This window comes from Martes martes (genome assembly GCF_963455335.1).
Source record: "Martes martes genome assembly, chromosome: 18".
Lineage (NCBI taxonomy): Eukaryota > Metazoa > Chordata > Mammalia > Carnivora > Mustelidae > Martes > Martes martes.
In genome coordinates this window covers 34,303,022-34,325,647 of record NC_137906.1, presented here as the reverse complement: position 1 = coordinate 34,325,647, position 22,626 = coordinate 34,303,022, and the positions used below count along the sequence as shown (strand labels likewise).

General features: G+C 52.5%; 1 protein-coding gene across 4 annotated transcripts; it reads left to right on the top strand.

The window, feature by feature from the left end:
• The first annotated feature begins 2,996 nt into the window (after positions 1–2,996).
• Positions 2,997–21,445, top strand: METTL22 (methyltransferase 22, Kin17 lysine). 4 transcript variants are annotated; one of them, XM_080830276.1, is made up of 11 exons: positions 2,997–3,084; positions 6,068–6,233; positions 7,875–8,192; positions 11,743–11,783; positions 11,873–12,017; positions 14,878–14,949; positions 16,358–16,411; positions 17,165–17,245; positions 17,442–17,544; positions 19,150–19,318; positions 20,971–21,445. In XM_080830276.1, exons 2-11 carry the CDS (start codon positions 6,128–6,130, stop codon positions 21,028–21,030), a joined length of 1,149 nt encoding a protein of 382 aa, XP_080686402.1. In that variant the 5' UTR covers positions 2,997–3,084; positions 6,068–6,127; the 3' UTR covers positions 21,031–21,445. The 4 variants fall into 4 exon arrangements, with proteins under 4 accessions (XP_080686402.1, XP_080686403.1, XP_080686404.1 ...); XM_080830277.1 differs by having other exon boundaries at positions 21,335–21,444; XM_080830278.1 differs by lacking the exon at positions 6,068–6,233 and having other exon boundaries at positions 3,004–3,084.
• Positions 21,446–22,626: the final 1,181 nt, after the last annotated feature.

Genomic DNA, 22,626 nt, shown 5'->3' with positions numbered 1-22,626 from the left:
AATAAGAGGCCAGCAGAGGGACTTGTAAATAACTGACCACGGAATGGGGAGGGACCGCTCCCTGACACCCGCAGAGCCCCACAAAGACGGGCTGGCTCCACACCCCTTCTTCTGACAAGCTCCTGTTGTGTTGCAAACTACCCCAAAATTTAGCGGCATAAACAATAACACTTTTCTTACGTTCATGGATCTGTGGGTCAGGAATTCAGGTAGGGCACAGCGGGGGGCTAGCTTGTTTCTGTTCTGGGAGCCTTAGCCCGGAGGACTGGGGTGGGGGGCATCCCTTCCAAGATAGTTTCTATTGTGGATTGAACTGTGTCTTCCCAAAAGACACATTTGAGTCCTAATCCTGTACCTGAACATAACCTTATTTGGATATAGGGTCTTTGCATATGTAATAAGGTGAAGATGAGATCATGGATTAGGTGAATCCTATCCAATAACTGGTACTCTTATCAAAAGGCCAAAATCAAAACTGGAGTGATTGCATGTATAAGGCAATGACTGCCAAGAGCCACCAGAAGCTAGGAGAGAGGTAACAAAGTGGTACGGACTGAATGTTTGTGTCCCCCAAAATTCATATATTGAGGTCCCAAGCGAGCGTCCACTTAAAAAATAGAGCCTCTAGGGAAGTAAGTAAGGTTTAGTGGGATCATAGGGTGGAAAGTGACCATGGAAGAAGATTAGTGTCCTTCTAAGAAGAGGCACCAGAGAGCTTGCTCCCTCTCTCCCCGATGCACATGAAGCAGCAGCCAGCTGATGACAGAGAGAAGGTGCTGTCTGCAACCCCAGGGGAAGATTTCACCAGACCCTGGCCACGCTGGCACCTTGGTCTTGGACTTCCCAGCCCCCTAAACCATGAGGAGATTGAGATCAATGTTGCTCAAGCTACAAAGTCTATGGCATTGTGTTACAGCAGCCTGAACTGACTAATACAGAGGATCCTTCTCTCGAGCCTTTGGAGAGTACACCGCCAGTGACACTAGGTTTTGCACTTCTGGCCTCCAGACTATGGGAGAATAAATTCTTGTTGATTTAAGCCAGCCGGTTGTGGTGACTTATTATAGCAGCCCTAGGACATTAGTAAGAGTTTCATGGCTCACATTTGCAGGGCTAGAAGGATGAAGAACAGATTTGCCAGGCTGCTGACCACAGAGTCTGCATGTGCTCTCCCCACCCCCCCAGCACACTGGTGGTATTCAATATGTGAATGAACTACTGCAAGCAGCAGTAATAGCTTATAAAGTCCATTAATCTTTGACAAAGCAGGAACTATCCAATGGGGAAAAGGCAATCTCTTTAACAAATGGTGTTGAGAAAACTGGTCAGTCACATGCAAAAGAATGAAACTGGACCACTTTCTTACACCATGCACGGAAATAAATTCAAAATGGATTAAAGACCTACATATGAGATCTGCAATCACGAAAATCCTAGAGGAAAACACAGGCAGCAACTTCTTTGACATCAGCCATAGCCACTTCTTTCTAGATAGGTCTCCCGAGGTAAGGGAAACAAAAGCAAAAATAAACTATTGGAACTACATCAAAATAAATAGCTTCTGCACAGCAAAGGAAGCAATCAACAGAACTAAAAGGCAATCTATGGAATGGGAGAACATATCTGCAAATGATTATCTGATAAGAGGCTAGCATCCAAAATATCTAAAGAACTTATACAATTCAACACCCCCCCAAAAATAATCTGAGTAAAAAATGGGCAGAAGACATGAACATTTTTCCAAAGAAGACATACAGATGGCCGACAGACACATGAAAAGATGCTCGATGCCGTCTGGCAATCGAGGAACTACAAATCAAAACCACAAGGAGATATCACCTCACACCTGTCAGAACGGCTACAATCAACAACACAAGAAGCAACAGGTATTGGCGAGAATGCCGAGAAAAGGGAACCCTCGTGCACTGTTGGTGGGAATCCAATCTGGGGCAGCCACTCTGGACAATGGTACGGAGATTCCTCAAAAAATTAAATAGAACTACCCTATGATCCAGCACTGCCACTCCTGGGTATTTACCCACGGAATACAAGAACATTCATTCAAAGGGATACATGCACCCTTTGTTATAGCAACATTATTTACAATAGCCAAGATACTGAAGCAGCCCAAGTGTCCATGGACTGACGAATGGATGATAGAAAACGGAATACTATTCACCCATCAAAAAGAATGAAGTTGCCATTTGCAATGACATGGATCGAGCTAGGGAGTATGATGCTGCATGAAATAAATCAGAGAAGGAGAAATACCATACGATCTCGCTCATACCGTAGCATTTAAGAAATGAAACAAATGAGCAAAGGAAAAACAGAGAGAGAGAGAGAGAGAGGGAAACCAAGAAACAGACTCTTAACTGTATAGAACAAATTGTTGGGGGGGGATGGGCGGGGCTGGGGATTAAAGAGGACACTCATAACGGTGAAAAAAAAAACAAATAAATTTACAAAAATAAAAAGCTTCTCAAAAAAATTTTATATATATATGTAAAACTTCTAAGTTGAGCTGCTGATGCTAATTGCTTTACGAGCGTTAATCTATGTCCCGTTTTGGACTGAGGTAAGTCCAGCGTGGGTTGCAGATGCGGACCAGCAGCTTCCTCTGCCCCCCATGCACTCAGACCCCAGTGATGGAGGCAGGTGAACAGGTCTCACAACCGGAGTCACAGGTGCTCTGAACGAGAAGAGCCCAGACACGGGTCAACATGAGCTGCAGAAGGGGGACTCCAGGAAGTCTCCCGGAAGAGGTGACCACGAAGTAGGACTGCCGCTGGGCCATAACTTACGGTAGGACCCTCGTGGCCCGACAAGGCAGGTCTGTGTCAGGCTCGTGAAAGGCGAAAGGCACAAAGTGCGGGGAACGAAGTCCCACAGCTTCTAGCCACAGACGTGTACCGCGGACGCCGCCGCCAGGGCAGCCTCGGCGGGTGGGCGTGGCCACGGCGCGGCGGCGGCGGGCGCGCGCGGAGGGGCGTGGCCGCGCCTGCGCAGGCCGCCTACTATGGCGGCCGCCTGAGCCGGGCGGCTGTAGGATTCCGTCGGACTTCCTTCTGCAGCCCGTGGCAGGTAAGCTCTCGGGAGAGGCGGCGGGATGGGGAGATTGCAGGGAGCGTCCTGGCAGGGAGCCTAACCTTGAAACAGGGCCCCCACCGACCTGAAGGCCGAGTCCCCACTGGGCCTCAGTGTCCCCTGCCGAGCGACGGTGGTGGGAGAAGGAGCCCTGTTGTCGGGTGGGTCCCGGGTCCAAGCAGCCCCCTCAATTCCGGATTAAGAAGGGAGGGCGAGGCCGAACTGTGACTGCCTTTTGAGAGGCGTTCAGGCAGGCGGCAAGACAAAAAGAGGAGGCCCGGGAGGGGAGGAGGTCCCTGGAGCCCCTGACTCCCAACTCTGCGCGCCGCTACAGCCGCCCTGGACTGCGGTCCCTCCAGCTTCCCAGGCCTCACGCCCTACCCTGCGTTATCCCGCTCCTGGACACGAACTGTTATAGAACTTCACCCAAATCTCCATGGTTGAGTGAGTGAGTTGAGTGGCACCTGGCAGAGGGAAAGCCTGGGAGGCGGGGACGTATTTCAGTCCTCAGATCCCAGCAAACTGCTTTTGGGCGGACCCTTGGGGAGAAAGGCTCAGAGCGTCTGACTCTGGCCCCCACGGCTTTAGAGAGCCCAGCTGCTGCAGGATGAACCTGCAGCCCCAGGGAGGTCCAAGGGGCATCCCATCAGCAGTCTGGGTGTTCTTTTTCTCCTCAGGACGGCACTGAAGCGCATCCAGTTGTAGCATTCCCAGACAGAGACTCTGAGTCAGCTATTCCTGAGTAGAAAACTCTTGCCCTTTTCCATCTTACAGAACTCTCTTCAATAATAATTATTGCTACAATGATCAGTATTCACTGTTGTTATTTGTTAAACCATTTACTATGCCCTGAACCCTAAAATTGATCATTGTCTCATTTAATCATCACACAGGCGGGAGGTAGGTACAAGACACCTTTATTCCCAGATAACCTTATCCTAGGAGAAACCCTCTAAAAGGATTCCAATTCCTGGTACTCAATTGTAGGGTACATTTCCAGGAAGTCTGGGTAGTTTGAATTTTAAAACTGAAAATTCAACTAGAAATGAAGAATTTGAGTTTTGTTTTGTCTATACTTAAATTGTAGTATACTTATGCTCACCTGTGGGATGTAGTTTTTCCAACAAAATTGCCCTATAGCAAGAAACAGCATCCTTTGGCTCATGTTTGATGTTCATAGTGGTGTTCAGAGAGGAACTATATGTAAGAAGTTCTCAATTTTCCCCCAAGACATCTTGCAGTCCTGGGAGAGCCACATCTAACTTTGAGACATTTAGTCCCCTTTTTGGATGCCGCCTAATTTTCCAGTCCTCACTGGTTGAGGGCTTTTGCCTGAGGATGGAGCATTTCTCCTCTGTCACTTTCACCAGCACCATGAAATCCTGCATCATTTTACTAGATCCACAGCCTCACTTCACAACCCACTGGCTTTATGCTGGCTTCTAGCGTCAGGTGGGAAAGCCAGCATGGAAACTAATTTAACAAGGGGCCAGCTTTTCACAAATTTTTTTTGTGTAGATACAACTTTGGCTTCCCCATGGCAAGTCTTTAAATGTAGAAACTCCAGTTATGTGCGCTCAGACTCTGAGGACAGCCTGGGTTATGATGATCCCATTTTCCAGTTGAAGAAATAGAGGCCCGAGAGGTTTCATGACATGCCTAGGACATACGGCTAGTGCAGCCACCTACCCAGGTAGGAACAGCTCCTGTAGGTGGTCAGGGTTTATGGGCAGGTTTGAGCCAAATGCCTAAAACCACCCCCAACACAAGGAATTAACAACTGCTGTAGGCCACGGACTCTGCTCAGTTCTTTACAACCCAGGACCCCTTTAAGGTGAGAATATAGCTGAAAGAACCCGGAGAGGTGAAGTGATTTTCCCCAAGTCACATAGCCCCAAAGTGGGAGCCTGAGGTTTACATCTGCCCCGCCCAGCATCCCAGCCCATGACTCTGCAAGTGGCTGCATTAGTGAAGTCCTGTGCTTTCCTGAGCACCTACTTTGATGCTTTTTGATGAGGCAGAACATTTGGTTGGAGAGGGAGCCTTCCTATTTGACCCCTTTGCCTCAGGCGTGGTTTTCCACACTTGGGTTATTGCTGTGTTGCCTGCATAATTTTCCGCATCTGTACATCACCTGTATGGTGATTGCCTTGGTTGCTTTTCCTTTGATACTACTCCCCTCCCTTTTTAATTTCAAAAGAACATTTTCAAGCAGCAAATCTGGACCATAGGAGTCAACTTCTAGAATAAAAAAAAAAAACTAAACGAGAAGTCCCTAAATACAAAATGTAAATTATGGTTGAATACTGTTTTAGAAAAAACCAGCAATAAAGGATATTTGCATGAGAAATGGGGAAAATTGGCTATGGATAGTGATGAGGTTTTAAATGATACAAGGGAATCATAAATGTTCTTAGATCTGCTAATATACTTGTAGTTATGTGACAGCGTGTCTTAAGAGACATTGTAGAGGAATTTGAGATAAAATGTGATGTATAGAATTTACTTTCAGTTCAGGGGTACAAAAACCCAGGTAGACAGATAATTGACCCCATATGGAAAGGCATTCGTCACTGGATCTAAGCAGCAGGTATATGGCTGTGTATTATGTGTATTATGTGTATGTGTATTATGCCCTCAACTTTCTTGTCTGTTTGAATATTTTCACAATAAAAAAGTTGGAAAAAAATTGAAAGGGAAGGAAAACAATCAGTATAAATGGAAATTCAGATCCTTTGCCATAAATAAAAGATTCCTGTGAAAATGAACATACTGCAAACAAAATAACACAATTCTAGCTGGATTCTTTTCCCTTGCAAAGCCCCTGAGACTTTCTCCTTTAGGAAAAATCAAAGAGAATTGAAAAGGGGGAGCATCTTGTCCTGGGGTAAAGCAAAACTGTTTACCACCGGGCTGGGGAGTGTTTACACTTGGTCCCCTATGGGACCAGCTGTCCTGAGGACTTGATCTTGCCTTCTAGGTGCTGCTGTCCCATGATTCATGTAGAGCCTGGCCCTGGTAGCTGGCCCCCTCCCCAGCCATGGACGAGGTCACCTTCAAAAGTGACACTGTGCTCTCAGATGTCCACCTCTACACCCCGAACCACAGGCACCTCATGGTGCGGCTGAATGGCATGGGACAGCCTGGTAAGGTCCAGGACACGTGCAGAGGGGCCCAACACCCCGTGAATCTCATTTTGTTTTCTGCTTTCTCGTATTCCTCTTTTTGGGTAAAAGACGAGGTAGATTGCATTGTTCAACTGTTACCCTCACACCACTTCCTAAGTACCCTTGTTGCATTGAGTGAAGTTCTGTGTTTTCCTGAGCACCTACTTTGTGCAAGATTGGGGGGTGGGTGGGCAGGACTTGATGCTGGAAATGTAGAAGGGAATGAGCCAAGCCCTGCCTTCAGGAAGCCCATGTTCCGTTCAGGAGACAGGGTTCAGGCTTCCATTGTCCCATCCCAGTTTGGCCCCCTTTGTCACTAGGCTGGGGGCCTCCAGCTCCTCCCACTGGGGCTCCCTGGCTTTGCTCTGCACACCCTCTGCCTACTCATCTCCGCAGCAACCAAGGGGATCTTTTGAAAATCCTGATCACATCAGCACCCTGATTTAGGCCCTCCAGTGGCTCCCCCTGGCTCTTAGAATAAAATCAGACTTTTCACCCCAGCCTGTGAGGCCCAGCCCAACACAGGCCTTGCCTGTGTGTTCACATTTAACCTTTCTCTGCTCCTTTCTATCCGTACACCGCACGCACTTCTTCCCTCCGTGCCTTTGTCCTTGCTGTTGTTTAACCCAGAAGGTTCTTCCCTCCCAGCCTGACTCCAAACGTCACCTCACTCAGGTCCTCCCTGGCCTCCCTCCCCAGCTTTGATCACCCTGTGTTAGCTTGTTGGGGTGTGATTCATACTCCCCTTTCCCTTGTGTCCCAGTTTAGACCCTGAATTCAGGAGCCGGAGATCCAGGACAGATCAGTGGCTGGCCTGGGGTTAGGTATCCTGGGGGAGATGGAGGACTGTAGCCCAGGACTGTCCTCTCGAACCCTTGAACCCCTGCCTCCAGCCCACCTCTCTGGAACACACACTCTTACTGAAACTCGTCTCGGTGACGTTCTAGTCACCGGATGGGGAAGGCCACTCGGTGTCCTTGTCCTGTTCTCCAGCCCGTAGGAGGTGGAACAGTGTAGTGCAAAGTGCATGAGTTTAGGAGTTGGGCGGACTGGGTTTGGGTCTTGCCTCAGCTATGTCAAAAGCTGTGTGGCCTTGTCAGCTCCCTTAACTTCCCGAAGCCTCAGTTTCCATGTTTGTAAAGTGTAGCTGGCACCACTATCTTCATAGCAGCAGGGAGCGCTAAGATAATGGGGGCCGAGCACCTTCACTATAGATGCTCATCAGTTGTAGCTGCTGTCAGTGGCTCCGGCTTCTTGGCTGAGTCAAGTGGGCCTTTTCTGTGGCCATTACTCGGCCTCCACCAGGAGGTTTCCACCAGACTTTGAAACTGTCCAAGTGGAAATCAGATTTTCTTTCCTTTTTTTTTTTTTAAGATTTTATTTATTTATTTGACAGAGAGAGATCACAAGCAGGCAGAGGCAGGCAGAGAGAGGAGGAAGCAGGCTCCCCGCTGAGAGCCCGATGTGGGGCTCCATCCCAGCACCCTGGGATCATGTCCTGAGCCGAAGGCAGAGGCTTTAACCCACTGAGCCACCCAGGCGCCCCCTGGAAATCAGATTTTCTACAAGGAGGAGACAGCTTGGAGATAATTCTCCTTTTGTGTTTGTCTTGCCTTCCAGTTTTCCTGTCCCAGTTCAAGCTTCTGTGGAACCGAGACTCACAGACAGACTCCGGGGCTGAGGGTGGCCGTCATGGCATGGGTCCTGCAGAGCAAACACTGCCCTCTGGGCCAGGCAGCACCAGCCAGGAGGGGGTGGGAGCTCGGCTTGACGAGGACGGGGATTTGGACGTGGAGCGGAGACCGCGGGCAGCTTCGGACTCCGAGCCAGCAGAGCCTCCAAGAGACAAGGTACATCCCACGATTCTAACACAGGAGGAAGATGACCCCCTGGCAGACGAAGCACGAGAGAGCAGCCCCCAGGATATCATCAGAATAGGTGAGTACAGGTCGGCTCGCCTGCCACCAGTGCGGCACTGTCGTGTGGATCAGGGCCCAGGGCGTTTGCTCATGGGCTCCGTGTGCGGGCCCGGGCCAGGGTGTAGTGGAACCAGATGAGTTACCAGAACCAGCGACACTGAAACTGAGCTCAGGTAGTGCCACTGCCAGCAGGAGGAGCTGTCTGGGACACACAGGTCCCTCTCCTGCTCCCCATTGTTCTCAGGATACAGTCCAGGCAACTGGGCCTCACTCACAGGGCTCTGCCTGACATGGCTCTGCTCAGGGCACACCCCTCCATGTGCTTTCTCACCTGTGGGCCTCTGCTGTGTTCCACTTCCTTCCTGGAGGGCCTGCCCCCAGCCTCTTCTCCCCCCCACCTGCCTACCTTCCTTTCTTCAGTCTTTTCTTCTCTTTCCTTCTCCTTCCTTCCTTCCTTCCTTCCATGCCCATCACGGAGCCCAGTGTGGGGCTTGAACCCATGACCTTTGATCAGGACCTGAGCTGAGATCAAGAGTTGGATGCTTAACTGACTGAGCCAGTCAGGTACTTCCTGCCCCCAGCCTCATGTTTCTTAACACATTCCTAGTTGTACATATCCCAGCTTAGCTGTTGCCTCCCTTGGGGAGCCCCGCTGCCACCACCTCCCACATCAATGTTTTGATTCAACTCAGCGTGCTGGAGCTGTGGGTCAGGGTAGAGTTGCTAGAAGACTCAGCCAGCAGCAGGTGCCATGGGAGATTCTGGAGCCGGAGCGTGGCAGGGAGAGAGGGCGGTAGACCAGAATCGATCTGGAGGAGGCCTGCAGGCCAGTCAGAGGGACCGGGAGCTGGAGGATGGCTGGGAGGTGGGGATGTGGCAGAAGCCGGGCGGGAACGAGTTCCAGCGGGCATGCAGAAGCAGCAGCAAGTGTCTACCACCAGCCATAGGGGCAGGGCAGAGGGGTGTGGTGACACCAGGATTTCAGATCCTGGAAGCGGGCACATTAGAAATGCCAGTGTTGGTGGGAAGCTGGGGCAGGAAGTGGGCCGGTGATGTTAAGCCCCTGTCATGTTTAGATGTTTGACCTGCCTCACTTTGTGTAAAGAAGCCTTTACAGCCCTCCTCTGGGGCTCGGGAGATGTATACAGATAGCGAGCCACGAGCCTGGTGCCACGCAGCTGGGGGGCAGTGAGGAAGGTTCTGAATCTAAGTCCATCTCTGCAGCCAGGACTCTTGCCTCCCCTAGCGCTGCTCATCTGGGGGGAAAGTGCTCTGTGTTGAGTCTGATCATTGCATCTGAGGCCCCCATAAGCCTGGGCACTGGCATGGGTCGGGAGCATGGGGTCACTTAGGGCACTCTGAAAAACACCAGCGCTCTCATCCATCCACACGCCCATGAGACAAGTAGTTAGTGAGTGCCTGCTCAGAACCAAGCAGGCTGTGTTCTAGTCCATTCCATTAAGGGTGATGTGGACTTCACAGCAGAACCCTGCTCCATGTTTTCCATGGATTACCTCTATTCCTCATAGCCTTTCTAGGGAGGAGCCTTCCCGTTTCACAGAGGTGGGAACGGAGACCAGAGAGGTTGAGGAACTTGCCCCAGGTCACACAGCCAGTTAGTGGCGGAGTGACAGTTCGCATCTAGGTTTGTCTGATGTCAGAGCCTGTGTTCTTTTTGGGGGTTTTTTCTTGTTTGTTTATTTTTAATATTTTATTTATTTATTTGACAGAGAAAGAGAGCACAAGCAGGTGGAATACCAGGCAGAGGGAGAGGGAGAAGCAGACCCCCACTGAGCAGGGAGCCCAATGTAGGACTCAATTCCAGGACCCTGGGATCATGACCTGAGCCAAAGGCAGATGCTTAATCAACTGAGCCACCCAGGCGCCCCACCACAGCCTGTGTTTTTATGTCATGTTGGGAAGTTCTGTCCCGGGGGGACGGGGGCGCTGGGGGGCCTGTGATGGCTCATTTCACTCTCAGCCTTCACTTAATTGGCCTTCCTGCGAGAGGAGTGGCAGTCTTGGTTATTCCGTACGGAGGGTTCAGCCTCTGGTGTGTGGGTGTTTAACGTCCTGGGAATGTATCCTGCAGGCTGCGAACAAAGCCCCACAGTGGAGGTCCAGTGTATGGTCAGGCTTCCAGCCTGCCCATCTCGCAGACCTCATGGTAAGGCCCTTCCTTTCTGCATGCTGTCGGTCCTGCCCACTCTGGAGGGAGCTCGGTGGCAAGGCGATTAAATGCTTGAGCTGCAGGGGTAACCCCTGGGTGTTCCATCCCCAGCCATATGCTTCCATCTGGGAAGAGACCAGGTCTTGGACTCTGGTGCCCTGCAGAGCTGGGCTTAGACACACCTCAACCCTTTGCGAGCCAGGTGACCTTTGACAAGTGTCTTGCCCACCCAGAGACTGTGTTTGCACCTATAAACTGGGGTCCAGGATACTGCCCTTTGGTGATCATTTAATAAGTAATGCCCAGTATGTGCCTGTACGGGGCCTCGTACAGAGCATACGTCAGTCTCCTGACCATCGTTTTCCTCTGACCCACAGACCAGGTCATTGTTTTCTGGTTATGGACCCACCTGAGAAACCAATTAAAAAGTACCCAGAGGGGAGGGACACCGGGCTGGGACACCTGGCTGGCTCAGTCAGTCAGCACCTGACTCTTGATCTCAGCTCAGGTCTTGATCTCAGGGTCATGAGGTCAAACCCGGCGTTGGGGGACCAAACACCAGGGGCATGCAGGCTGCCCCCTCACCTCGTAGGGCAGAGCCTCATGGAGGAAGCATGGGCAGCACCACCCATGCTGCTTCCGACCCTGCTGGTCTCTGCCCCGCCTCGGTCCCTCAGTCCCCTTCTCCTGTTCCATTGTAAGCATGTAGTCTGATGTGGGCAAGTCTGACGTGCGTGTGGAGTTGTCCCCGCCCCCTGCACTGCGCATGTGTTGTGCGTGTTTTGATTTGACAGCCATTCTCTTCCTGCTTCAGAATGCGCCAGCCAGTTCGTTACCAGCAAGGATGCTTGCCATGTTCCTTTTTCTCTTTGGTCTCCTATTTCTGTTCTGTCCCCCGTACTCCATACCACCACCAGATTTTATCCTAATACGTTTTGTGCTTGAGAATACACCTTCTCATAGTTCATCTGAAGAAGGATATAAACTCAAACTGACTTTGTTGACGTCTGTTGTGGTTCTAAGTATAAGAAACATGCAGAATGCACCGTGACTGTTGTCAGCATAGAGCCGGCCCAGACGACATAAATACGCCGTGACTAGCGCGCAGTTACCGAGCATAGTAAAGTGAAGTCGGGGCTGGGGGTGGGTGGTGACCTGGCTGGTCTAGGACCTGCAGTGACCCTCGTCTCTAGGCTGAGAGGTGGAGACACCCAGTTATGTGAGTGACGCTCACACAGCCCCTCCCGACTGTCTCACGACCCGGGTCTCTGCCGCTCTGGAGAATGCTCAACTCTGGCACCCATCCGGCCGTGTTTGCAGGATGCCACGCACCTCGTCTGTCTGTGTTCTGTTCGTCCCCATTTTCACGGCCCTTTCTCTTGGTTTCCATCCTGTCCAGAGCACACCATGGCCACCCCCCTGGAGGATGTTGGCAAGCAGGTGGGTAGGTCCTGTCCACTTCCTGTGGCCCCATAGGGTCTCCCTGGAGCCTCACATCAGTTGTCATTCCTTGTCCGTCTCTCCCCCAGGTGTGGCGGGGTGCCCTGCTCCTGGCTGACTACATCCTGTTCCAACGGGACCTCTTCCAGGGACGCACCGTACTGGAGCTCGGGGCGGGCACGGGGCTGGCCAGCATCATCGCAGCCACCGTGGCGCGTACCGTTTACTGTACAGGTAGGCTCCCCGTCGCAGGCTAAGGGGAAGTGGTCTCCTCTCAGGGCCTGCCTGCCTGTCAGAAAGTGAGGCAGAACAGCCGGAAATGACTGTTGACTTTTCCACCCCTTTCCACTGGTTTTCTGCACCCTCTGCTGTTTTCTCAGTAACACGGGGATGGCCCAGCACCGCCCGCAGGTGCAGGAGCACTAACAGTGCGGGAGGCCCCGCTGCCCTGCCCGCACCTCCTCTCACAGCCCACGGAAGCATGGAAGGCTCAGAAAACCAGGAGGGCCCCACCTTTTATAAGGCTTGGAAATAGGCTTCATGCTTTTTCCCCGGTATAGAAGTCTCGCCTACCATAGTACTTGTCTAGGAAGAACTTGTCTACTATAGTACTTGCCTCGGAAGTGGAAACTTCTTAGGATGGCAAGTCAAATTGACTCAGACTTTTACAATCCCCAGATTCGTTCAATAGTATGCAGTTTATCATGTGCCCACTCTATGCGGATACGGTCCAAGATGCAGGAGATCCAGGAGTGAATAAGACAGAGTCTCGGTCCTCCTGGAGCTTTAGAACCATTACTTGAACTGTTTGTGTATTTTTTTTTTTTATCATCTTTCTCCTTTTTCTCCGAGTATACATACTCCCAAGTAGTAGCAGAAATCAGACTATATATTCGTTGCTGTATGTTGCCCAAAAATGCGGGAAAACATTTTTTTGAGAGTATTTTCCAAAATCACTAGAAATTATAAATATGACTTTTAATGACCAGGTAATATTTCATCTTTTTTTTTTAACCCATTTTCCTGTGTCTGGACATTTTGGTTGTTCCCATGTGTTTTGGCGTTTTTGTTTTTTATTTGCAACTTTCTCAGTTGCCCTGCAGTCAACACCATTGTCTGCTGATCCTCTGATTAGGTTCCTAGAAGCAGGTATGACCCTTTTTAGCCTTTTTTTTTTTTTTTAAGATTTTATTTATTTATTTGACAGAGAGACAACGAGAGAGGGAACACAAGCAGGGAGAGTGGGAGAAGGAGAAGCAGGCCTCCCATTGAGCAGGGAGCCCGACGCGAGGCTCGATCGCAGGACCTTGGGCAGATGCCCAACGACTGAGCCACCCAGGCACCCTTTTTTAAGCTTTTGATACATGTTGCCAAGTGATTTCTTTCTCAGTTTTTATTTGAAGTAGCATTAGACTCACATAGAAGCTGCTGAAATGTTATAGAAAGTGCCGTAGAATCCCCCTCTCCCCACCGTCGCAGCAGTGATGGCATGTCACGTAGCCGCAGTTCAGTGGTGACACCCGGAATTTTCCAAGGGTGTGGTGCTCTCAACTACACCCACTCTAGCCCACACGCTTTTTCTGAAAGCCTGTACCAGTTCATAAGGGGTAGGATCTCATCAGGGGAGTGTCACTGCACTTTAAATCCTCAGTGTCTGCAGAAAGGGGACCCCTGCTGCTCTGCTTTGCATCTCATTGATCCCCAGTTCCTGTCCCCACAGTGCCCATTTTATTGCTTCTGAGACAGGAAGGGGAAATTAGGGATCCCTCTGATGCTGGCACACTTTCCAGATACTCCGCGTTGGCCACTGGCCAGGAGTGTGTGGGGCAGCCCCCGGTTCCGTTCCATGCCAGGGTGCCTGTGAATTGTCAGCGAGCCCTTCCCGGAGTCACGCCATCATGCACCACCCAAGAGCTTTGCCTGTGCCTGGTGCCCAACAGCAGCATATAGTCAAGTTGTCTTATCCTTGAGAGGGGGTTTCCTGGTACAAAGAAGGGAGCTTGCATCTACATAGCACCTTCTAGTTGGCAAAGCCTTTCACGGGCTTCAGCGCCTGCCTGTGACTTCACAGTGACCCTGGGCAGGAGCCAGGGACCCTATCACCATCCTTCATCCAATGGGCAGACTAAGAGTAAGGTCAAGCGCCCCAGGTCATACGCACGGCCACTGTCACATGGCAGGTGTGGGGGTGGGGGAGTGCACCCAGGGTTCAGACTGGTTTTCATGGAGCAGAGTTCTGTGCCCTCCCTCAGGGGCAGGCAAAGGGATAATTGGGGGGCAGCCCCAGGGCTCTGGTCTCCTGCTGCCACTCAGCCAAAGCTGCTCTCCCTTACCTGTTTTATATGTTAGAATCCCACAGAAGATCTATTTGAACAAAAGCTCCCATAAAGCCTTACAAGCTGCTAAACTGGTTGTGTGCTGTGAGGCACACACCATCAATGTTCTCTCTACCCAGTGGCCCCAAGAAAGGGATAGGTGTGTCCCAGGCTCTGCATGTTCCCTGGAATGGAGAGTCCTCAGTGGGTGATGGGACGGGGTCAGGGCATCCACAGCTCTAGTGGGCCAGGCAAAGGTCACTCACACAGCTTTCTGTGCCTTCTATGCGTACACTCTCCTAAGTGAAAATCCAGTTTTGGTAAAGTACCCGCAGCCCTGCACCCAATGCCCCTTCAAGGATGTGTGGTACTGAGGATCGGTTCTGCGCAAAGAAAGGGAAGCCCCACCACATCAGAGCACCGGGCAGCTCAGGAGATACGGGTGGCCACGACAGCATGCCCAAGAGCACGCCCCCAGCATATGTCTCAGTGAATCACATGCAAAAACCCACGCCTGTTTCTTTCATACACACTCAAGACAGGAGCGCTCACCCCTTCCCTCTGGACTGCACAGTCCATCCCTACCAGCACCATCATCTCTTACCAAAGGGATACATGGTTAAAAAGGGCCTTAAAGTGAACGTAGTTCACGTTGGCAGTAAACACACAGGAGAAACTTGACTTTCCATTTTGCACCTCTCTGCAGTCAGGCTGTCGACCCTGGAGACGAGAGTGCCGTGGTGGCTGGGGTTTCATGACGTGCCCTTCTGTCGTTCCAGATGTCGGTGCAGATCTCTTGGCCATGTGCCAGCGAAACATTGCCCTCAACGGCCACCTGACTGCTGCTGGAGGTGAGGCCCAGAGGCTCTTCCCCCTGGGAGGGAGGGTTTTCTGTTGGGCGGGTGGGACAAACACCCTGTGCCGTGACCCTGGAGCTGGGTGTGCAGAGCCGGGTGAGCACAGTCCTTTGGCTTCACAGAGCTCCGCACACGGCAATTCTGTCCCTCCATCATCCTCTCCTCCCACGCCCACTGCTGCATCCTGCTTTAGCTCTCCCCCTCCTGGACGTCACATCAGCCCCCACCTGATCTCCCGGCTTCTTGTCCGACCCACCCAGGCTATCCTCCATGTAGCATCTAGAGTGACGTTTCAAAAACGCAAGCCAGGCGCTTCACTCCACACTGGGGTGACGTCCAGGCTTGTCCTCTGGCTCCCAAACCTCCTGGTCTGACCCCTGCCTCCTTTTCCTGCCTCGCCCCCTGACGGCCTTGCTGTCCAGCCCCCGTCCCACCCTGTCCAGCAAGCCGAGCACTCAGTTCATATGCTCTCCCCTTTGCGTGGACCGTCCTCCCACCCTCGTCTGCCTGATTGTTGGATTTCTGCAGCACCCACAGAAAGAGCTGACATGATAGATGCTGGCAGCCTCTCCTCCCCGGACTTCCTGTCCAGACCTTCTCCGAGCAGCCTGGGGGGCACTTACCCACTCAGATCAGGTCACTCCAGCCCTCGGGCTTGAGACCCTTCCGAGGTCTCCCGTTGCTGTCTGAGTGGACACTGAGCCCTTCTGTCTGCCCCAGATCCCGTGGCGGTCTGGCCCTGTCGTCTGTAGGCCCTGCCTCCCAGGACCCGCTCCATGCCAGCTGTCCTGGCCTGTCTGAGGGTCCCGCCCCCTCCTGTCAGTTCCTCATCATACTCAGATCCCTGGACCTCCAGACGAGATCACGGTTCCCTACCAGAGCCTCATTTCACCTCAAACCTTTGCCCTGTGACTAGTTGAGAGGTATCTGCCACCCCACTCGGCCACACGCTCCACAGGGCAGGGGCCTGTCTACATGATCCCCCATCACACCACTGAATGCCCAGTCAACAAGAACTGGAAGGGAGGAGCAGACATGACTCACGTTCTCTTTGAAGAACGTGTCCCCCCTGACACCCCAGGCTGCAACCAGAGCTCCGTCCTCCTCCCTTCCCCCTGGCACATCTCTGAGCTATGCCCTGACCACATGGCCTGGTTGGTGCGCACTGGCCGGCCAGCCTCTCCTGGGCTGCTGGTCCCCGAGGACAGGAACACGCCTTCTATACCTTTGTATTCCCTGTGTCCAATGCCACACCAGAGACCTAGCACTCAAAAATTGTGCAGGGAAGGAAGAACGTGGAGAGGCTATTGGTGGAGGGACGGAGGGACTTGGGCATAGAACGGGAAGGGTTAGCCTTTTCTCTGTTTTGAGTTGGACATTCTGCTTGGTTTTGCTTTTGCAGGCGGTGTAGTTAAGGTCAAAGAACTGGACTGGCTCAAAGACGATCTATGCACAGGTGCGCATCTCCCTGTCCTGCGTCCTGCCAGACTCATGGCCCTTTGTCCCACCTCTGGGATGTCAGCCCCGTGGCCTGGGCTGAGCAGATGATCCCGGTTGTCCCCACAGTCCCTTGGCTCATAGCCACTCTGCTCCATCAGCCGATGAATGACAGTTGCAGGCAGCTCCCACCTGCTCTGTCACTCAGACTGGCAGTGTCCCTGTACAGTAGGCACAGAAACCCCCGAGTTCCAGGTGAGGACGGATGCTCCGGGTTCACACCTGCCCAGGGCTGGGAGGCAGCCTTCCGACACAGTGCTCTGTCCTCTGCCCATGGTGGGGAGTTGGCCATGTGGCTTCAGAGCCAACTGGGTGGGAGAGTTTTCTACATTTATTATAGAGGCAGTTTTAGACCTGCATACTTGGTTGCTCTTTGTATGAAAACTTCTGTCACCTGCCAAACATTTAGCACCTAGGTGACCTCCCCAGCAGCCCTTGAGGGCAGCATCACTATGCCCGTTCTGGTGCAGAGGTGAAACCCCTTTCTCGGGGTCACTCAGCAAGTTTGCGGGGGCAGCAGTACCTGCCCCTCAATGGCGGAGGCAGACCCCTGGCAGCCACATGGGCACCCATGGCCCTGAAGCTGGGGCGCTAGGATTCAGACCTGCCTGGCGGTACCCTCCGTTCCAAGCTACCCCCAGCTCTGTTTCCTCTCCTGCGGCTTCTTTCAGCCTCAGAGCTGAACGTGTGCAACACGGCTTTTCTTTCACAGACCCGGAGGTCCCCTTCAGCTGGTCGCAGGAGGACGTCTCCGACCTGTACAGCCACACCACCATCCTGCTCGCTGCCGAAGGTAAGATGTCCCAATCATGGTGATCGCGCCCCTCGGGGAGCCCTCTCAGGTATCCTGCCGCACTCATCTGCGGTTTTCAGCCTGTGAGCTGCTGCCACTGCACGTTCATGGCAACCAGGTGCAGTGTGCGGGGTCCTCCGAGGGACAGATCTCCCTGATGGTTGCATTTTCCCGTTGCCCGTTACCTTCCCTGCAGTGTTTTACGATGATGACCTAACAGACGCTCTGTTTAGAACGCTGTCCCGCCTCGTTCAGAAACTGGAAAACGCCTGCACAGCCATTCTGTCTGTGGAGAAGAGGTGAGCTCCATGCCCCCGAGAACCAGACACCCCCTTCCGAGCGCACTTATCAGTGTCATCCTGACACTTGCTCACTGAGCACCTGTTGGGTACCAGCCCGTGCCACCCCTTACCCATGTGGCCTCCTGTTATCCGCCTGCCCCCACCTCACCGGAGAGGAGAGGAAGGCTGGGGAGGGCAGCAGGGAACCCGTCTTGGCTGACCTGTGAGCGGACGAGCCCATAAACACACCCGTGCTCCACGCGGCCACCGCTCTGTCAAGAGCCTCTCTTTGTGAATGTCCCCTTTGGGACACCATCTGTCTCCTCAGGGCCCCACGAATGCCTGTCTTCTCCCAATCCAGACGGAGCCCCTCCAGGACGTTTGCACTTGAACATCCTAAGGCATTAGGGCTCCCGCTGAGGGCGTGTCTGTTTTGTGGCGGACACAGTACTGGACACTTGACCCTGTTTTCTCCTACTCCTGTGCTGGGGCACAGCTCTTCTAAAAGCAATTGGAATAAAACCGGGGCCCCTGGCCGCCTCAGTCAGTAGAGAATGTGATTCCTGATCTTGGGGTCGTAAGTTCGGCCCCACATTGGGTGTAGAGATTACTTAAAAATAAAATCTTAAAGGAAAAAAAGCCATGAAGCCGACCCTACTTAACAACCCAGAAGTGCAGCATCTAGAAATCTGCCCTGGGGAAGTGATCACAGCTGTGTCGCCGCCATCCCCCTGGGCGTATCCGTCACAGCGCTGTTCACACGGATAATATCAAGGAGCTTCTTCAGGGCACACGGGAACAGTGACAGCACGTGGACCTTGCCTGGATCCTTATTTTATAGACAAAGGGAAACCTCAAGAGCCCTGCCCTGTCTAGATACTGAAATAGTAAAGAATTGTCCTCACATTTGTTTCAGGTGAAACAAAGAAACAGGATCCTTTATCTTATCAAGATGCACATGGCTGTTTACCGAGGAGACGCTGTGGTGGCTGGCGTTAGCTTTTAATAATCCGTATGGGTGTGCGGGGAGGCAAAGACCACAGCAGCCATGAGGTTGAAGCTGGGATGGTTGATCACACTGTCAGAAATTTCTCATAGTAAAAAATCTTGGAAAGAAAAGGGAAAAAGCAAAGAATTTGAGTGTCAGGTTTAATCGTGTTGCAGGTTAGGGTGTAGAGGTGGCCAAGTGGCCCCACTGGGAGGGCCGGGAGGACATGCTCTGAAGTCGCCTTTCTGATGGCTCCCAGCAGCCTTCTCTGCCCACTGCTCTCAGGCCCTGCCCTTCATACAGTCACTGCAGAAATGGTCTCGGGCACCTAGTGTGCGGTTTGGAGAAGGCAGGGGAGGCCAGCCAGCAGTGATCTGCGTCTGCCTCCTGCTCTGCTTTGTAGCTCAGGGCAGGGCCTGTCTTTCCGCATGGTGGTATCATAGCACCTGACTTTGCCTCTCTGAGCCTCAGTTGCCACATCTTTAAAACGGAAGCAGTGACTGTGTCTACCTCTCGGGCTCTCCTGCAGATTCAGGAAGGAAGCGCACTCAGGGCTCAGTGAAAATCCGCTGGTGGGAAGTGAGGTCAGGGAGCAGCAGGAAGGTGAGGCATGTGTGTCGGCTGCTTGTTTGCAGGCTGAACTTCACGCTCAGACACCTGGATGTCACGTGCGAGGCCTACGATCACTTCCGCTCCTGGCTGCAGCGGCTGGAGAGGCTCGCAGATGGCCGACTGCGCTTCGCAGTGGAGCCGGTGGAGGCCTCCTTCCCACAGCTCCTCGTCTATGAGCGCATCCAGCAACTGGTAGGTGCGGCCCCCACCGTGTGTGGGCCATTGTTGCTGTGCGCGACACTGCTGACCCTGGGGTCCTTCAGACACGGGCCCTGCACCCTGGTGCTGTCAGGGCGGAGGAGCACTAGTAGGTGAAGGCTGTGATGGGGACTCCCCATTCTTAGGGGGTCACTGCATCTGCTGGTGGGTCTGCAGGCCAAGCGTCGCCTTGGACTTGAGAGCGTGTTCTTTCCCCGTGAGCAGTTCAGACTCCAGAGGAAGCAGGGCCGAGCACAGGAGGTGGTTGGTGACACAGGAAGGCAGCGCGAGGGCACTTGGGGGGGTGCTCGATGCAGGAACCCCAGGAGGCCCTGGAAATATGCTGGCCTCTCAGACTAGGCAAGTTTAGCTGATGGCCCATGGCCCTTCCAGCTGAGCACAGTGGATCCATCAAACTAGGCCTCAGAGTCATCGTCCTAGTCACGGTACACAGGCCAGGTACCATGCCGAGCTCCTTCCTCCCCTGCCTCGGAGGATGCCAGGACAGGGCAGGTCACGCCACCAGACAGCGGCAGAGCTGGGGCTTAATCCTACAGCCACATCACTTGCTGTTATTGTTTATAAACCCAGGTCATGGGGGAAATCTAAGAAACAAAATTACCCTTGAAAATCCCAAGAGCTACAAATCCAAAGGTCTGAAATGAATGACTTGTTCTCTTTGCCTCGTGGCTGTGTCCGTTTTCTGGGTCTGTGGAGACCAGTCCTAGTTGTGAGGAGGAGAGGGGAGAGGGCTCTCCCTCGCAGGCTCCCCATCCCGCTTCCCAAGCAAGCCCAGCTCTGGATTGTGTGGTTGCCGTGCGTGAGGAGCAGCCCCCTGTTCGTGGCTGCGCTGCCTCCCTGCCCGTCTCCCTGTAGAGGGCACCCAGTCTGCTTCCGCCGAGGAGGACTCAGAGTTTCCACTAAGAAATTGGACTTTCTCCACCCGCCCATGTCAGGAGGAGCACCACACAGCCAGGAAAATCAGCTCCTTAAGAAATTCAGCAGCCCCAAAAAACTGAAAATAGAGCTACCCTACGACCCAGCAATTGCACTACTGGGTATATATCCTAAAGATACAAACGTGCTCCGAAGGGGCACGTGCACCCGAATGTTTATAGCAGCAGTGTCCACAATAGCCAAACTGTGGAAAGAGCCTAGATGTCCATCAACAGATGAATGGATAAAGAAGATGTGGTATATATACACAATGGAATACTATGCAGCCATCAAAAGACATGAAATCTTGCCATTTGCGACGACGTGGATGGAACTAGAGGGTATCATGCTTAGCGAAATAAGTCAATCGGAGAAAGACAACTATCATATGATCTCTTTGATATGAGGAAGTGGAGATGCAAGGTGGGGGGGTTTGGGGGGAGGTAGGAAAAGAAAAAATGAAAAGATGGGATTGGGAGGGAGACAAACCATAAAAGACGCAATCTCAAGAAACAGACTGAGGGTTGCGGGGGGGAGGGGGGACGGGAGAGGGTGGTGGGGGGAAATGGACATTGGGGAGGGTATGGGCTATAATGAGTGCTGTGAAATGTGTAAACCTAGCGATTCACAGACCTGTACCCCTGGGGATAAAAACACATTATATGTTTATTAAAATAAAAAAAAAATTTTTTTTTAATTTAAAAAACAAGGTACTAAAAAAAAAAAGAAAGAAAGAAAGAAATTCAGCAGTCCCGGGACGCGGCACTTAAGATCTCCCCGAATGGAGAAATGGCGACTTGCTGCCATTCTTCTGGTCCATTTTGATCATGTGACATCCTCATGCGTCTTGGATGAATGCCAGGACTTAGCCATCCAGCGCCTCTCCCATAGCGGGGCAGAAAGAGCAGCCCAGAGCCGCTGACAATCAGAAGCAGCTCCTCGCTCCTGCGCTGGCGTGGTGCTGCCCGTGGTTCCCGTGTCGTGGGACTCTTGTCCTTCGCTGATTACTCCCTCTCTGACACTGTGAGGTCTCCTTTGCGAACCTCGGGAATCTGCTTTCTCTGTTGGCTGCAGGAGCTCTGGAAGATCTTTGTGGAACCGGTAACGTGACCTGTCGCATCCACGAGCGCGGCTTCTCGACTGTTCTCAGGACACGTTTCTAATAAAATCGAAAGCTCACCAAGTAATGTGTTTGAGATCGTATCATTTTAAAAACGTGAGAGATGTACTTTATACCCTGGACTGTTTGCTGGAGTCGTTGCTGTGTCCCGGCAGCAGCCAGAGAATGTTCTTGCTCTCCCTGTTTTCCGTGCTGCCGGCTTGTCGCATGTGCACCAGGATGTCTCGAGAGCTGTGGCCAAGTGGGGCAGGTGTTCTCAGCTTGACTGCACTTGAGTCAGGCGCTTCAGGTTCCCGGGGACCCGGGGCCGGGCCACTAACATTTAGTGCTCCGCGGTGTTACCTACTTACAGATGTGTATAATGTGGTCACCACAACCGCGATCATAACACTACCAAAATGAGGCACGGAAGCCTCATTGCTTTCCAAGGCTGCCCGTGCCCCGTCCCCGTCCCTCTGGCGAGGGCCCATTCAGAGGAAGTGGCAGGAGATGGCAAAGAGGCCTTCATTTTCAGTTTTAATTCTTTATAACCAAAATCAGCTGAGCTTAGAACAGGCATGGGCACGCTCTTCCTGGTGCCGTGTGTCTGACCCGGGTCCCAGAGCGCAAGCTTTTTCCCCTCCTCCCCTTGGGCTCCTTTTTCTGTTTGCTTCACATGTCCATATTTCTGTCTGATCATTTACCTTTTTCCCTGTGCCCCCCATCTCAACCCCTCCCTGTTGCTTTACGCCCTTTTCCCACCGTTTCTCCCTCCTCTTCCTTCCCAGCTCAGCTCCCACCCTCCTGCTTCCTTGGCCCTCCTGCAGATCCGCCCCCGCCACAGTCCGTATACCCTCCTGGCGTCCCTTCCTCTCGGCTCCATCTGGACACCAGATTAACTCACTTCATCTTCCCAATGCCTGGGGCTTCAGCTTGGTTACACGCATTAACAGTTGTGAAGACTATGGCTCTAAAAGGAAAAAAAGTCTCCATGGGTCAGGGCTTTGTCTCTCTTAAACATCAGTGCATTTCTGGCATGAGGTCTGTCCCAAAGTAGGTAGTCAACATTTATTGTTGAACTCCGGGGGCGTTTGCAATGTTTGGAAAGGTTTGGGTTGCCACAACTTGGGGAGAGGGTGCTGCAGGCGAGGGGTGCTGCTTAAACATCCTGTAACGCCCAGGACAGCCCCCAGTGGCAGGAGGGCCGGCGTTGAGAAATCCGGATCAGGAAGGAACAGTAGCTTCGTTAGGAAAGAAAAACGGGTAT

What these genes read in the sequence shown, in the direction of transcription:
- METTL22 (XM_080830276.1), top strand. Translation starts at nt 6,128, where the DNA reads ATGGACGAGGTCACCTTCAAAAGTGACACTGTGCTCTCAGATGTCCAC. An exon ending in GAATGGCATGGGACAGCCTG is followed by an intron (nt 6,234 to 7,874) that starts GTAAGGTCCAGG and finishes CTTGCCTTCCAG; the next exon opens with TTTTCCTGTCCCAGTTCAAG. An exon ending in CAAAGACGATCTATGCACAG is followed by an intron (nt 16,412 to 17,164) that starts GTGCGCATCTCC and finishes TTTCTTTCACAG; the next exon opens with ACCCGGAGGTCCCCTTCAGC.